Source organism: Ictidomys tridecemlineatus, chromosome 3 (genome assembly GCF_052094955.1).
Source record: "Ictidomys tridecemlineatus isolate mIctTri1 chromosome 3, mIctTri1.hap1, whole genome shotgun sequence".
Lineage (NCBI taxonomy): Eukaryota > Metazoa > Chordata > Mammalia > Rodentia > Sciuridae > Ictidomys > Ictidomys tridecemlineatus.
Window position 1 is genome coordinate 15,933,556 of NC_135479.1, and position 17,883 is coordinate 15,951,438.

The window sequence follows — 17,883 nt, forward strand, 5'->3', positions numbered from 1 at the left end:
TTGCAGGACACAATTTTCATAGGAAAGGGAACTAACTAGAAATACAGCAGGACTAGCATGCAACTAGAGGGACACCTGAGGTTAGTGGGTCATGAACATAAAGTGAGATCAATCAACTTGAGTGAGTGTTGTTTTTCTTCAGCCACAGTGACCTGCTTAATTAAAGGCAGGCAAGGCAAAGTTAGAGAATTAGATTTAATTATGGCTGGTTTTTTTCCAGGCAAATATGATGGAGAAAGAGTAAAGGAATTAAGTAGTATACACACATCATTGACTATAATAATAATGAGGGACAGAATACAAGTGGGATGATAAAGAGCTTCTCAGTGCAATGGAGAAAGGAAATTAAGGTTTGGTTCCTATTTCAATACCTTATATATGCTTAGATTTGCATATGATGAAGTCCAGTATTATTCATAAAGCTAGCAGAAAATGCCTACAGATCATTAAATACATCTCTTTTGTCTTTAGGTACAAACTTAAGTGGCATATGATGGATGGTCACAATATAAAAATCAAAAAAGAATTTCAGGAAGAAAAAAGTAATGGACAACATTCAGAAATGTAACAAAACATATTTCCAAAATATAATCTGCAATCTCATTTAATATTTTTAAACTTTAATTGGTTTAAAACCTAAGGAAAAAGAGACACCAGCCTCCTCAACAGTTATCTAAGAACCTATCCAAACAGCTCTACATATCAAACATTTCTAATATTTAAAAAATATGGTAAGGATGAAAAAAAATCCTAACAAAAAAATCCTAAGTTGTCATTTTAACTTATGTTTTCATAAGTATGTTAACAATTACAATCATCCTGATGCCATGTTTTAATGAGCTAGTAGAAGGGAAGGAAGTGCATTTTTAAATGCTTTAAAAATACAAAAATCTAAATCACTTAGGAGCAGTTTATCCAACTCTATTAAGGTAAAGAAAAACAACCTTCCTAAACAAGCAGATCTAGGATGCAAACTTACAATTTCAGCAACCCCAATCCCAAAGATCCCACCTAAGGCAACACCTACAGCATTATGGACAGAGTGCTCTTGAGTACAGAGGTCTTGATTAGCATCAACAAATTATTCAAAGACACTGGAGCAAATTAACACAGAATCCTACTCTGGCTAGTTCAGGAATATCAACCTCGGCACTACTGACATTTGTATCCATAGTAATAGCAGCTGTCCTAACTTCACAGGATGTTTACCAGCCTCTGCCCAGTAGATGCTATGGCACTTATCCTCTCATCCCTTAAGTTGTGACAATCAAAATGACACCAGATGTTGACAAATATTCCCTAAGGGGCATTAACTGCCCAAAATTAAAAATCACTTAATGATGTACAATGTTTTTAAGACCTTGGGATCTCACTTAAAGTCTGGGCAAAAACCTATCTCAAATCTGTATGGAATTAGCTTTTCTATCACTGAGTGAGCCCTAGAGGTAATTCAAATACCAGGACCTGAACCAAACTTTAAAAGAAAAAAAAAGAAAAAATTAGAACATGTAAGTGTAGCAAGGATAAAAAGCTCATGTTTGGACTGGAATCACTTCCTTGACAGATAAATGAGCTATACAGGTTTAGAGGCAATTTATTATACTGAGAGAATAGGACCAGCTCTTGAACAAAGTTAATTTACTGGTACTGACATGAATCTAAGTCTGATTCATAGGCAATAGCATGAGTTCTCTCCCTGATGCCTAATTCCCCATGGGTAATTAATGGAAAAAAAAAAAAAAGATGCTGAGTGTTCCTGGGTTTCTGGTCTCCTATAACAGGTGTCAAATTTCTCCAGGTGAATGCTTACCGGTAAGGGATTGGATAAGGAATGTTGCGGTGAGGATCGTGCAACTGGTGGAACACTTCTGCCAGGGCTGGTTCCTGGCCCGCTTCCCCCAGCAAACTGGCCAACAGGGAAAAATGGATATGAATAATTCAAAACAGTACTATGCTTCAGATAGGAGAGTAAAAGATTAAAACACAAACAGGTGTTAATTATACATGGCCCCCTTAAGTCAATACATCTTATTCTAGAGAGAAAAATGCCACATAAGCCAAACTCCACTATCTTTTCAACTAGATTTTTTAAGAAAGAGTTCCTACAGAAATGGCTAGAAAGCTGAAAGTGTATGTGGTTTTGAAAAGACATGAGAGAAGAATGTATTCCCTTCTTATCTCAAAATACACAAAGCAGAAAAACAGTGGTGCAGTGGGTGTTAGTCTTCTTTAATACCACTAAGGATGGGTCACTAAGGATGGGCCATGTTCCACTGGACTAAGGGAAGAGGACAAAAGAAGAGTCCAAGTCATTCCACCTTAATCTTTGAAAGACACAAAACCTAGTCTGGTCAGAAGGAAAAAAAAAAAAAAAAATCACCTTATATGTGAATTCTTATATCATCACAGATAAGACACATAATAATAATTTTAAAAAAACCTTAAATTTACAAAGTCAGCATCAATTTCCTCTTATTGAGAAATGGGGCAGCATTAGGTTGATGAAGACGGGGAGAAAGATGGTGGGGAAATCATAGCAAAAGCAAAATAATTGCTTTCTAATACTGTAAATGAACACAAGGACTTTGGTTTTCGTAAAATCACTGCAGATTTTTTTTCCCAAAAAAGTAAACTTACCTCAAAGTAATCACTAATTTTATGTCCCCTAGGAGTGCCTTTCCCTGAAAATGAAACCAAAGTAAGTACAGTTTTTCCAATGCACAAGTAAACCATCATTCACCAAAATGCATAATATATTCAGTAACCGAAAACACTGCTACCATCAACTTTATTTTATCAAATGAACCAAAATACCTGTACTCTAAGAACAGACTGTTTACTCCATACAATAAGTAACTGAACTAGGAGTACAGGAAAGAATTTTTCACAGCTTGTTTTCCATTAAGATACAATAATCTTTCTTTTATAAATACTAACAAAATGTGCCATAATTGGGAAATAAAACCAAACTTCATCTTTAATCCACATCTCAATTTAAGAAAACAGAGGTTCAAACAAACTTATCACAACTACAGAGTTGATTCTATTTCACACAGAACTACATAATATTGTTATGTTGGATGAATTATCTATATTTATAAAGCTAAGAATAATGCAAGAAGAGATTGTCACTCCTTAAAAGAGAGGGGGAAATAGCCAAACCATCTACTCTTTCTTTAATTATATAAAATATACGGCACTAAACTATCACGTTTATAAATTTATTCCAGTCTCCAATGTGCAACTAAACTAAGTAATTGGCATGGAAGAATAGCAATAAAATGAAATCACTTATGGCTACCACTATTAACAAATCATTGATTTAATGTAAGAAATAGTTAAAACTATAATGTCACCTCCTCTCCACACAATGCATGTTAAATCTGAAGAATATCCTGCAGTGAGAAGATCATTAAAGTACAACAGGGCAAACAAGAATCCCCAAAGAACTGAAGGTTTTGTCAGGTGTATATCAAATGACAAGTATATAATAAACAGCCTGATATTCCCTTAAGATACACAAACCTTCTTTGATTGGAATCCTTGGATATAAACTAATTATTTACTGTAAAATTCTTAAGTACATAAGAATTCAGAATTTTCATTGGTGTGAAAGTATTACTACCTTGGCTAGTTTCATACGGTTCAGCTTTTCTTTTCCGATTTCGCTGGTCATTCTGCTTTTTTTCAGGAGTCTGTTAAATACCATATAAGTCAAAATTAGCATTTTGGTAAATTTTTCACATTAGAAAAAATAAGAATATCACACATATAATAGAAATAAAACTGTCACAGACAATTCTCAAACAGCATCCTATCCTTAGAACAGAGGAAAAGAAAAAGTACAGGGTATAGATCCAAATCCTCTAAGCAACTTTTGGCAAAATGCTTACAATGTCAGATCTTTAATTTATTCACCTGTAGATAAGAGTAGCTAAAAAGCTTAAATAAGGTATTCTGTTAAAAGATCTGCATAGGGGCTGGGGATGTGGCTCAAGCTCGCCTGGCATGCGTGCAGCCCGGGTTCAATCCTCAGCACCACATACAAACAAAGATGTTGTGTCCACCGAAAACTAAAAAATAAGTATTAAAAAATTATCTCTAAAAAAAAAAAAAAAAAGATCTGCATAATCGATAAACTGACTACAATTTATTGAAAGTTTTATCATGGTACAAAGTAGGTCCTTGCTGGCTTTAACTTACACTTATATCCATGAGACTAGGTTATGCGCTAACTTTAAAACCCCTTCAAATTCAATCACTAGCCTGATGTGGTAGCCCATACATACAAAGCCAGCAACTTCTGGGGCTAAGGCAAGAAGATCACAAGTTCAAGGCCAACCTTGGCAACTTCATGAGATCCTGCCTCAAAAGAATGAATGAATGAATGAATGAAAGAATGAAAGAAAGAAAGAAAGAAAGAAAGAAAGAAAGAAAGAAAGAAAGAAAGAAAGAAAGGAAAGAAAAAAAGGAAGGAAAGGAAGGAAAGGAAGGAAGGAAAGGAAGGAAGGGGAGGGGAGGGGAGGGAGGGAGGGAGGGAGGGAGGGAGGGAGGGAGGGAGGGAGGGAGAGAGAGAGAGAGAGAGAGAGAGAGAGAGAGAGAAGAAAGAAAGAAAGAAAGAAAGAAAGAAAGAAAGAAAGAAAGAAAGAAAGAAAGAAAGAAAGAAAGAAAGAAAGAAAGAGAAAGAAAAAAAATAGCTGGGCCTGGTGGGGAGGTGGGGAGGTGGGGAGGGAGGGAGGGAGGGAGGGAGGGAGGGAGGGAAGGAAGGAAGGAAGGAAGGAAGGAAGGAAGGAAGGAAGGAAGGAAGGAAGGAAGGAAGGAAGGAAGGAAGGAAGGAAGAAAAAATAGCTGGGCCTAGTGGCAAAAGCCTGTAGTCCCAGGGACTGCGGAAGTTGAGGTAGGAGTACTGTAAGTTCAAAGCCAGCCTCAGCCATTTAGCAAGGCCCTAAGCAATTTAGTGAGACAGACCCTGACTCAAAATAAAAAGTAAAAAGGCCTAGGGACATGGCTCAATGATCAGGTGCCCCTTGGTTCAAAACCTGGTACAATAAAATAAAATAAAATAGGCTAGGGATGGAACTCAGTGGTAGAGCACCCCTGGGTTCTATCCGCAGTACTGCAAGGATAATTAGAAAATTCTATTACTAAAGTCAGCCGGTGACCAACTTACTCTGTTGAATTGCTGGCAAGTGTTAATAATATCCAGGTTAGGCTACATAAGCCACAACTGCAAATTTCTGCCCTTTATTGATGGTAATCATAACAAAACAAAAAACAAAACAAGGCACGTACTTGATTATAGTAATAAAAACTCATCAGGGTAGGGTTGGGGCTCAATGGTAGAGCGCTTGCCTAGCATGTGTGAGGCACTGGATTGGAGCCTCAGCATCACATAAAAAATAAATATAAAGGTATTAAAACAAAACCAAAAAAAAAACCTCCTTCATGGTAACATCATAGTTGTAAACAGCATACAACCCAAAGGGTAGCCATTCACACACACTACCACAGAGCCCCTGGAGTTACATAGTGCTATCTTTTAACCCAGACTAAAAATGTAAGAATACAAAAAGTCTTGCACTGAATACAGATTCTTACCTCTACTTCTTTATCACTCAAGGACCCCACGCTGCACAAGCTCTGGTTGGAAGACTCACTATTGAGTGGCCCCTGGAAAGAAAAAATGTTTAAAAGAATCAAAAGAAATTTTAGTTTAAGATGATAGCAAAACTAAGGAAGAAGCCTACTGATTTTGATGTCCAAGACAAGTGACAAAAGCCAAGAGTTGACTGTAACACCTCCAGAAAAATTTGAAAAGAACTCAGCTATTAATACTGAGCCTTCCATGTTAAATTCCTCAGTTCTACTATTTTCATTTGCTTTACAAACTCTGTACTCATAAAGAGATTTTCCCTTCTAGAACATCTGCACATGTTCTGAAGTCATTCATTAAGAAAAATAAGCATGGGAAATAAATTCCCCCAGCCTCTTGTCTCACAAAATATTATCTGAAAGTTGCAACATTAAATATTATGTTAAGAATTCTTTGAGGGGTGGTCAGAGACCATAACAAATGAAGTTTTTCTAAGACATACCTTACCGAGGCATGAATGCAAACTAAAAAACCAAAGTTATAGGAGTCCAACTTGCATAAAACAGCATGAGTTCCACTGGCCTGCTCCTCAGTGAAACTCATGAAAATTATAAAAAGATAAGCATTCAACAAGTGTTGTGGCACACATCAATAATCCCAGCTACTATAAAGGCTGAGGCAGGACGATCCTGAGTTTGAGGTCAATCTCAGCAATTTCAGGAAGACTCTTTCTCAAAGTAAAATAAAAGGGTTGGGGATGTAGTTCAGTGGTATATCACTCCTGGGTTTGATCCCCAGTACCACAAAAAAATGAAGGAGAGAGGGAAGGAGGGAAGAAAAAAGAAGGAAGAAAGAAGGGAGGACAAAAAGAAGGAGGAAGAAGAAAGGAAAATATTTTAATAGTGCTGTGAAAAATCATTCAGAAAAATAATAGTCTGTGGTATCTGAATCAACTCTACTGCCTAAATCTCAATTTGGCTCCAGACTATTGCAGCCAAAAACACAGCCTAAAGACTTCAGGGTCAATCAATCTGAGACCCCTCTTGCTGATACTGTTCCAAACAAGTACCATCAAAGGCAGAGGCTCAACCCCTACTTGAAGGGCAGAGGCTCTACTATAGATACTGCAGAGAATATTGGGTAACCAAGAGCCCTTTCACTCAGCTCAGGAGACAGTGGTTCCATAACAAAAGGAAATCGAAAGGACCTCAGGCCTCTAATACCATCCTGGCACCCCACCCCTTGTACTCAGCTCCTAGGGCTGAGATATCAGTCACAGAAAAGCTTATGATTATCCCCATCCATACATCCAGAAGCTTGGCTCAGATAAATTGACCCTAAGGGATGAAGCAGGAACACACAGTATACAAAGGACTTGATTTCATTTGCAATAAAGCACGGACAAGTTTAATTTCTAAGGGTATCCTCAAGAACAGTGTAAAGCCAGATGTGATGGCGCACACCCTGTTATCTCAGCTACAAGAAGAAACCCAAGTACAAAGCCAGCTTGGGCAACAAAGCAAGACCTCATACCAAAAAAAAAAAAGGAAAAAAATAGTGGAAGAAGGACTGAAGGTGTGTATGTAGCAGCTCAGTGATAGGACATTACATGTTTATTTTAAGGTCCTTGGTTCAAGCCCCAGCACCACACACACACACACACACACACACACACACACACACACAAAAGGAACAGCAGAGATTGTGATAAAAGACAACTACAAGAAGATTCATGGATGTAATAAAAATCTAGATTGTAGGCTGAATAGTTTGCTACAAAGAACCAGGGCATAAGACAGCTGGGAGGAGTTCTGCTGGGGACAGAGAAAACAACTAAGAAGACCTCTGAAATTCACAGTTATACTTTGATTGCATTCAATTATGGGGGAAATAATGGCCAGGACATTGTTGAAAACAATGGAACAACTAATCAATAATGTTAATAAGGAGGGTACTGTCTGGACAAGTAAAGAAGAGAACCCTACCAGTACTTTGGTCATTGCAGGATGATGATGACTATGGGCGTACAGAAAGGCATGCCTCCCTGAGGAACATCAGAGGCTTAATACTAGGGGATAAGGATGGAGAAGTATTAGCAGACCCTCTAGTCTACTAAATAACCCTCTAGTCACTCCCGACTCCCCCAGCAAAACAACAGTAACAACTCAGGAGGTAGGAAAGTAATCTGTACCAAGAGTTGCTACCAAAAAAAAAAAAGAGAGAGAGAGAAGAGTTGCTACAATACATTATCTAAATCAAAGTTTCCAACAACAAAAGAAATCATAAAGCAACAAAAAAATGATCCATACACACCCCACCAAAAAAAAAAAAAAATCAGGCAAAAGAAACAAAGGAAACCATCATTAAAGAAATAAAGAACGGGCTGGGGATATAGCTCAGTTGGTAGAGTGCTTGCCCTCTATGCACAAGGCCCTGGGTCAATCCCCAGCACCACAAAACAAAAAAATAAAGGAAGGTACGAGTGAACAGATGTTATAAAAAAAATAACTGAGTGGGAATTCCCGAGTTTAAAGAAAAATACCTGAAATTAATGGAAGGGGGGAAAAACCACGAGAGGCTCAATAGTAGAATTGAACCATTTGAAGGGCCAGTGGTGTAGCTTTATGGTAGGACATTAGGTCATGTGCTTATTATTATTATTTCAACTCCCCCCCAGGACCAAATACAAAGATGGGGGGGGCTAGAATGGAGAAAAATAAACTGAGCATCAGAAAAATACGTAAAACTGTCAAAGAGGGGTAAGAAAGGAACTCTTCAAAAATTTATTGAAAAATAATAATCAGGAGCAGTTGCAAATGCCTGGCTGAGAAAAAAGGATCAAGAGTTCAAAGCCAGCCTCATCAAAGGTGAGGTACTAAGCAATGCAGTGAGACCCTGACTCTAAATAAAATACAAAACAGGGTTGGCAGTGTGGCTCAGTGGTTGAGTGCCCCTGAATTCAATCCTTTACCTGCCCTGGCCTCCCCCACACACACACCCTAAAAAAAGAAAAAGAAAAATAATAACCTACACAAATAGGAACCTCAACAAACATTAAGTAATATGAACACATAGAGATCTATAAATAGATGTATCACAGAAAAAATGCTCAAAGGCAAAGACAAGGAGAAATTCTTAAAAACAGAAAAACAACATAACATACAGGAACCCAGTTAAGATTAACATCTGACTTCTAAGCAAAAACAAATGGAGTTCAGAAGACAGTGGAATAAAATACTAAAAATGCTCAAAGAAAAAATGCCAACCAAGAAACCTATACCAAGGAAAGTAGTCTCTTAAAAACTAAGGCAAGAGAGCTGGGGATGTAGCTCAGTAGCATAGCATTTGCCTGTCACGTGTGAGGCTCTGGGTTCAATCATCAGCACCATATAAAAAAGAAACAAATTAAAGGCATGCTGTCCATCTATAACTACAACTACCAAAAACAAAACAAAAACAAACCCAAACCCAAACAAAAACAAAAACCAACACAAAGGCAAGCTGGGTACAGTGGTGCACTCCTGTAATCCCAGCAGCCTGGAAGGCCGAGGCAAGAGAATCACAAACTGGAGGCCAGCCTGCACAACTTAGTAAGGCCCTGCCTCAAACTAAATAATTAAAAAGGGCTAAGAATGTAGTTCAGTGGTAAATGCCCTTAGGTTCAATCAATTCTCACACCCCCCCACCCCCACACACAAAGGGCAAAATGATTGCTTTCCCCATACATATAGGCATAGATACACACTCAAAAAGGATAAAAAATGTAAGGGCTAGAATTATAAACTTCTTAAAAAAAGGCATAAAGGTAAATTTTTATGAATTTGGATTGGGCAAAAGATCCTTAGATATGACACAAAAAGCAACAACAAAAATAAATAAATAAATTGGATCTTTGAAAACCAAGCTTTTTTTGCTTCAAAAAACACTATCAATAAAAAGAAAAAAACAATCTAAAAAACGGGAGAAAATATTTGCAAACCTTCATGATAAGGAATTTCTATGGAGTCTTACAATTTATTAATAAAAAGAAAGAATTCAACTGAAAACACGGACAAAGAACCTGAACTGAACAGATATTTTTCTAAAGACAATACACAAATGGACAATAAGCACATGAAAAGATGTTCAATAACATTAACCATTAGGGAAATGTACATCAAAATAACAATGACCTTCCATTTCAACTGCACTAGGATGGCTAGAATCAAAAAGACAAGAAATGTTGGCAAGAATATGGGAAAAATCGGGACTGAGCTTGTGGCAGTGGTAGAGCACTTGCCTGGCATGCGTGAGGTACTGGGTTCTATCCCCAGCACCACATAAACCAATTAAATAAACAAAATAAAGGTATTATGTCCATCTACAACTAAAAAAAAAAAAAAAGAATATGGGAAAAATCAGGGGGCTGGAGTTATAGCTCAGTGGTGCAGTGTAAGGCACTGGGTTCGATCCTTAGCACTACATAAAAATAAAATAAAAGGCATTGTGTCCATATACAACTTTAAAAAATATTTTTAAAAATATGGGAAAATTAGAACCCTCATATAATGCTACTGGGAATGTAAAATGGTATCGTACAGCTACTTTCAAAAACAGGCAGTTAGTTCCTCAAACAGTGAGAGAGAGATACAAAATTTCATTCCTAATTATTGCTCCAGAGAAATGAAAACAGGCACACAAAAATGTGGACACAGGCCAGGTGTGGTGGCACACGCCTGTAATCCCTGTGGCTCAGGAGGCTGAGGCACGAGGATTGAGAGTTCAAAGTCAGTCTCAGAGGCTAGGGGCTCAGTGGTAGAGCACTTGCCTAGCCAAGTGTGAGGAACTGGGTTCAATTCTCAGCACCACATATAAATGAATAAAATAAAAATAAAGCTCCATCAACATCTTAGGAAAAAAAGCCAGCCTCAGCAGAAGTGAGGCACTAAGCAACGCAGTAAGACACTGTCTCTAAATAAAAAATAAAATAGGGCTGGGGATGTGGCTCAGTGTCCCTGAGTTCCATCACCACCACCACCACCCCCCAAAATGTGGACACAAGGCATAGTGGCACATTCCTATAATCCCAGATTCTAAGGAAGCTAAGGCAAGAAGACCCTAAGTTTAAGGCCAGCCTCAATTCAGCAAAACTCTATCATAAAATAAAAATTAAAAAAGGATGGTGTAGTCTTTCAGTGGTAAAACATTCCTGAGTTCGATCCCCAGTACCATGAAAAAAAAATGAGGACACAAATGTACACAGCAGAATTGTTCACAAAAGCTACAAGGTTGAAGTAATCCCAATGTCTGTCAACTACAAAATGGATAGGCAGAATACGTATGGTCACATATGTAGCATTATTCAACCATAAAAACAAATTTGGTAGTGATATATGCTACCTTATGGAGGAACCTTGAAAATATTTGCTAAAGCAAAATAAATAAATAAATAAATTGTTGGATCTTCTTTCTATCTTCCTACCTACCACTGAGTCACATCACCAGCCTTTATTTTATTGTGAGACAGGGAGGGTCTCACTAAATTACTTAGGACCTCACTAAGTTGCTGAGACTGGCATTGAACTTGAGATTCTCCTGACTCAGCCTTTCAAATTGCTGGGATTGTAGACATGCACAAGGGCTCCCAGGAAACTAGATCTTATTTTGTGGAGTGGAGTCGGGAGGCGGACTGAACTCAGGGGCACTCAACCACTGAGCCACATCCCCAGGCCTATTTTGAATTTTATTTACAGACAGCGACCTACTAAGTTGCTTTGCACCTCGCCATTGCCTAGGCAAGTTGGATCTTTTAAAATTAAAGCTTGGGGCTGGGGCTATGGCTCAGCAGTAGCACACTTGCCTGGCATGTGTGAGGCACTGGGTTCAATTCCCAGCACCACATATAAAAATAAATAAATAAAGGTCTATCAACAACTAAAAAAATATTTAAAAAAAATAAATAAAAAAAAATAAAATTAAAGCTTTTCTGATTCAAAGAACACTGTAAAGTAAAAGGCAACAACAAATATAAACCACATATCACATGACTTGATTCCTATTAAAATCCAGAATAGGGAAATCTAGGACACACAAAAAACTAAATTAGTGGTTGCTTAGGGCTGAGCACAACAGTGAAGGAAGACAGAAGTGATAACTAAAAGTTATGAAATTTCTTTTTAAGGTGATAAAAATGATATAAAACTGTGTATTATGGGTGTACTTATCTGTAAATATATTAAAAAACACCGAATGTATATTTTAAAAGGTTGAATTGTAGTATGTAATTTGAATTATATCTCAATAAAGCTGTTAAAAAAATAAAGTCACTAGGTTTAGGACTAGAAATAACTGCATTCCTCTTAGAGTATATTAAGTATTTCTTTCACTGTGTCTTTAAAGCACTATTTTTAAACTATAATTAGTACACTATACCAGAAAACTGCACAGTGAGATACTTGTGAAACTGCAAAGAAAAATAATAAAGTGAATCTGGAGAAGTAAAATCATACCATGCATTCCCAGTGGCAAGAATCAACAAGACTTATTCCTATAATTCCTATAGCGCTCAATAATACAACTGAATGAAGAAAACAAGCTTTATTTACATAAGAATTCTACAGTAATTTAAGTTGAATATTTCTATGGCCAAGTTTTTTAAACACTTGGTTCATTAATTATCTTTAACATAACCCTTGTGAAGCATTTTCCCCCTTGGACAATAATAAAACCGTATTTTAACTATCCACTTTAAAATCAAATATCCCTTATTTTCAAAAAGAAATGGCAGAGTAAGGAAAACAGATAAAAAGACTGAAGATTCTACTTTTTAACAGCAATTATTACTAATAAAAAAAACAACTGTTTACAGCAGTGCACATTGTAGTATTTGAAATGCAATGTTAAGAGGTACGAGTAGAATCACTGGGTATGCGTGTCTAACCAAAAGTGAAAAAAGCTAATTTTTTAATTCTCCTTTTCCCATCTTCTTATGAGATAGATTCCTGTATTATTATTTAATCATTAGATTAAATTTAATTAGCAAGAACAAATGAGATATATTCCCGTTCTAAAGTTTCAAAACTGTCACTCATTAAAAGGGAGATTGAACTAAAATTAAAGGCAGCTAAAAATTCACATTAAATTCAATATAAGGACCTTAATTTGGTCTAAAACCAAAACAAAATAGGAGTATGGGGATGTAACTCGGTGGAAGTGGGTTTGCCTAGCATGAATGAATTCCTGGGTTGGATCCTCAGCATTGAGGGGGAAAACAAGTAAAATCAAACAATATTTACAAAGAACTACTGGGAGCAAAGCAAATATAGCAAAAAGTAGTATGGACTATATGTTAAACATTATTATTTACATCAATATTAAGAATGTACCAAAGGCAAGAAAGTAAATCAAGTTCTTTTTTAGACTGGCCTATTATCAGGTCCTGAACTGTAAATTCTTCTTTTGCTACATCTCCTTTATTAATGTGCTTTGTGAGTTTTCACATTCAGCTTTGGGAGAGTCCTCCACATTTCAGAAGTTAAAGAATAGGTCTTAAGGGATAGTTTCATGGTGGTCTATGTCAGTTCCCTATAACATACAGCATTTTCCAAACACATTTATACATTAGTGTTTTTTTTGTCTAGAATTTCCATCCAAGATTAGTTCCATTTCTGCAGATGGCTATATAGACCCAATACAAAACAAGTGGCTCAATTCTGTCTAGCCCTTAGAATGATGAGCTGTTGACTAATCCAAGTCCCAGGCAGGCTTGTCTTTTCCCACTTCTACAGTTCCAATTCAGAACTATGGCCTTAATTACCATTCCCAAGTGTGAATGAAACCCCAAGGCACAAAAGCCTGCAGGCTTGTCAAGGTTTAACTATCATTTATCATTGTGGCATCTTCAGATATTAAAAACAATATAACTAGCACTCAATTTTTTCTATTTTTATGGTGCTGCTAGTATGCAGAAATTATATAATTTTTAGATTTATTATTTAGCCAATTGTTTTACTAATTGTTCTTTTTTCTAATCATTTGTTTCTTCCTTTAGATTTATTGTCTACATCTAAAATATAAAATTTGTTAATAATGTTTATAATGTTTCTACCTTCCTTTCCACAATTTGTCTTGTTTCACATTTTACTGTACATACTGTACAATAAATACAATGGTAATTGTCTTCAAGAACAATGTTTTATTATTCATTTTTAAAAACTGATCTAATTAGTTATACTATTATTCATTTCCATGGTAACTCCTCTAGTGTTTTCCCATTAAAAACTATGTTTTTAATGGGAAAACAGGCAGGCTGGGGTTTTAGCTTAGCAGTAGAGCGTTTGCCTAAGCACATGCGAAGCCCTGGGTTCAATCCTCAGCACCAATAAATAAATAAATAATAAGAGTATTGTGTCCAAAAACTAAAAAATAAACATTTATAGAGAGAGAGAGAAAAAAAAAAAACTGTGAGGCTGGGCCAGGGGCTGGGAAGGCTGAGGCAGGAGAATAGCCAGCCTCAGCAACTCTGATACCCTGTCTCTAAATAAAATACAAATAGAGCTGAGGATGTGGCTCAGTGGTCAAGTACCCCTGAGTTCAATCCCTGGTACAAAAAATAAAAAAACTATATGAAACCAGGCATGGTGGCTCACACCTATAATCCCAGTAAATGGAAAGGCTGAGTCAGGAGGATCATAAATTAAAGGCCAGATTCAGATAGCTAGCAAAGCCCTGAGCAACTTAGTGAGACCCTGTCAAAATAAAAAATTAAAAAGCTTGGGGATATAGTTCAGTGGTAATGCATCCCTGGATTTGGTCCCCACTGCCAAAAACAAAACCAGAAAAGAAAACTATATGAAGATGCTAAATAGACAAAACATTTTTTAAAAAAACCCTAAGTTCAAAGTCTAATACTTAATACAAAGACGGGCATGGTGCCGTACGACCCAGCTTACTGGAGGCTCTGTCAAGAAGATAATTTGAGCCTTAAGAGGAATTCAAGAAAAACCAGCCTAGCCAACATAGTTGGAGTTATCAAAATTGTGATGCTGGCATAAAGACAGACACATAAACCAATGAAAAAGAATAGAGAGTACAGAAATAAACCTTCACATAAATGATCAAATGATTTTTCAACAAGGTGCCAACGGGGAAGAAAAGTTTCTTCCCAAATGGTGCTGGGGAAATTGGATACCCATATGCAATTAAAAGAAGTTGAACCTTGGGGCTGGGGTTGTAGCTCAGGGGTAGAATGCTTTCCTAGCATGTGTGAGGCACTGGTTTCGATGCTCAGCAGCACATAAAAATAAATAAAATAAAGGTATTTTGTCCATCTACAACTAAAAAAAAAATTAAAAAGTTGGACCTTTACCTTGTATCATATATAAAAATCAACACAGATCAAAAAAAGACATGAATATAAGAGGTAAAAACTACAAAGTTCTTAGAAGAAAATATAAGGAAAAGGTTATATATAACATTGGATCTGGCAATAATTTCTTGGATAGAAAACCAAAAGTATAGATAACTAAAATATAGAAGATTTTTTGTCCAAAGTTCACAAACAATAGAGTAAAAAAGGAATCCACAGAGTGGGAGAAAATATTTTCAATCATTTATCTTGTCAAAAGCTAATATTTCAAATGCATAATAAAATGTTATCCAGTTAATCATGCCCAATTGCAAATGGGCAAAGGAACTGAACAGGCTTTTTCCAAAGATACACAAACAGCCAATAAGCACATGAAAAGATGACCAACATAACTAATTACTAGGGAAATGTAACTCAAAGCTACAATGAGACTATCTTACATCCATTTGGAGAACTACTACCAAAAAAAAAAAAAAAAAAAAAGACCCCCAAAGCAGAAAATAACAAATACTGAAGAAGATGGAACCCAGGTGCAATTTAGTGGAAATGAAAAATGGTGCAACCACTATAGAAAACAGTATGGCAATTTCACAAAAATAAAAAATAAAATTACGAGGCTGGGGATGTGGCTCAAGCGGTAGCGCCCTCGCCTGGCATGCGTGCGGCCCGGGTTCGATCCTCAGCACCACATACAAACAAAGATGTTGTGTCCGCCAAAAACTAAAAAAAATAAATATTAAAAATTCTAAAAATAAAATAAAATTACCATATGGTACCCCAATGCCACTTCTAAGTACATACCTAAAACAACTAAAAGCAGGGTCTTGAAGAAATATTCTCCCAGCAGCAGTATTCACAATAACCAAAAAAGTAAATGCAACTCAAATAGGCACTGATGGATAAATGAATAAATAAAATGGGCATATTGTTGCTTTTAAGATTAGAAAGTAGGGATGGGTATTGAGTTTATTCAAATACATTTTTAGAAGTTATTGATTATGATAAGTTCAGTGGCACACACCTGGAATTTCAGTGACTCTGAAGACTGAGGCAAAAGGATCTGTAAATTTGAGGCCAGGCTCAACAACTGAGTGAGGTTCTAAGGCAACTCGGGGCTCTTTTGTTTCTTATTTTGAGACAGGATCTTGCTAGGGTGCCCAGGCTTGCCTCAAAACTGTGATCCTCCTGCCTCAGCCTGCCCCTCCAAGTAGCTGGGATTATAGACATGGGCAACCACGCCCAGCTTGTTCAACTGACTACTGACAAAGTCAGAAAAGCAATGCAATAATTATGTAATTATATAAATTGAAAATAAAAGTCACCAGGTATGATGAGGGGACGGCGTATACCTATAATCCCAGCAATTTGGGAGGCTGAGGCAGGAGGATTGCAAGTTAGAGGCCAACCAGAGCAACTAAGTGAGAGCCTGTGTCAAAATAAAATAAAAAGGGTTGGGGATGTAACTTAGGGGCAGAGTGCTTAACTAGCATGCACAAGACCCTGGGTTTAATCCCTTGTAGCCGGGTGGGGAGGGAAGTAATTACAGTAAAATGGGTCATTAGGTTGGGCCCTAATCTAATAGGACTGGTGTCCTCATAAGAACAGAATTATCAAGACGGGACCAGGAGCCATAGAGGGAGGGGGAGGGAGAGGGAGAGAGAGACACACACATACACACACACACACACACACACACACACACACACAGACATCAAAGTTACATCATACAAATGCTTACAAAGATCACATAAGGAGGGCTGGGGATATAGCTCAGTTGGTAGAGTGATTGTCTCACATGCACAAAGCCCTGGGTTCAATCCCCAGCACCACAAATTAAAAAAAAAAAAAAAAAAAAAAGATAACATAAGGAGACAGCCACCAGCAAACCAGGGAAAGAGGCCTTAGAGGAAACCAAACCTGCTGGCACCTTTATCTTGGACTCCAGAATTGTGAAAAAACAAATTTCTGTTATTCAATCACCCAGTCTGTGGTATCTGTTCATAAGATTGGGCACTAGCCCTAGCAGACTAATGCCCAATCTTATGAAGAAGCTGCTATTATTACTCAAGTGAGGGAACTATAAAAGAAATTAACTCACCCAAACTCACACAGCCTTCACAAAGCAAAAAACTAGGATCTGAACCAGGGAGATGTGGTTCAAAATATGTACTCCTAACCATTCAGCTATACTGACTTAGTCTCTATGGGCTGCTATAATAGAATACCTAAGAATGGAGAGTGCAAGGTCAAGGTGGTGGCCAGCTGGGGGTGTGATAGACATTCAGGCTTTGATTGCAAGATGATGTCTTGAACAGCTGTTCTCTGGAGGGAAGGAACTCTGTTCTCACATGATTGAGGGTGGAGGGCAAAAAAGGACTAACAAATAGCAAAATAGCATAACAAGGTCAAATAGCAAAAGAGCATAACAAGGTCAAAGTCCCTCCATCAAGCCCTGTTACAAAGACACCTAATTCCATTTATAAGGGGAGGAGTACTCTTGATACAATCACCTCTTCAAGGCCTCACCTTTCAATATTATCATACTAGCAACACCAGAATTTGGAGGGGACACATTCAAACCATAGCACCAACTCTAGATTTGCTAATGAATTCTTAAACATCAAACTTGTCTGGCACTCCTAGTATGAACTACTTGAAATATAGTCAAGAAATCATTTCCTGTGGTCATTTGCTAGATTTACAACTGAGTGACATCCCCAGTCTTTTTTTTTTTTTTAAGATAATCTCACTAAATCATGGAGGGTCTCACTAGTTGCTAAAGCTGGCCTCGAACTTGGTGACCCTCCTGCCTTTCCAAAATGACAGCTGTGCATCACTATACATGACTAAAATCTTTATTTTAATTTAAACATCTATACATTGATAAATTAGACTGTTGTATTGTCTGTGTTAATCAGATTTTGTAATCAAAGTTGTTTACTTC

At 37.1% G+C, this 17,883-nt stretch overlaps 1 protein-coding gene across 1 annotated transcript in view; it reads right to left on the bottom strand.

Moving 5' to 3' along the window:
* The window catches only part of Tlk2 (tousled like kinase 2), a 116,547-nt gene that overhangs the window by 68,633 nt on the left and 30,031 nt on the right, over positions 1 to 17,883 (bottom strand). The window contains 3 exon segments of the mRNA XM_078041915.1: positions 2,638 to 2,681; positions 3,626 to 3,695; positions 5,599 to 5,670. Of these exon segments, the coding sequence (XP_077898041.1) occupies positions 2,638 to 2,681; positions 3,626 to 3,695; positions 5,599 to 5,670 (186 nt within the window).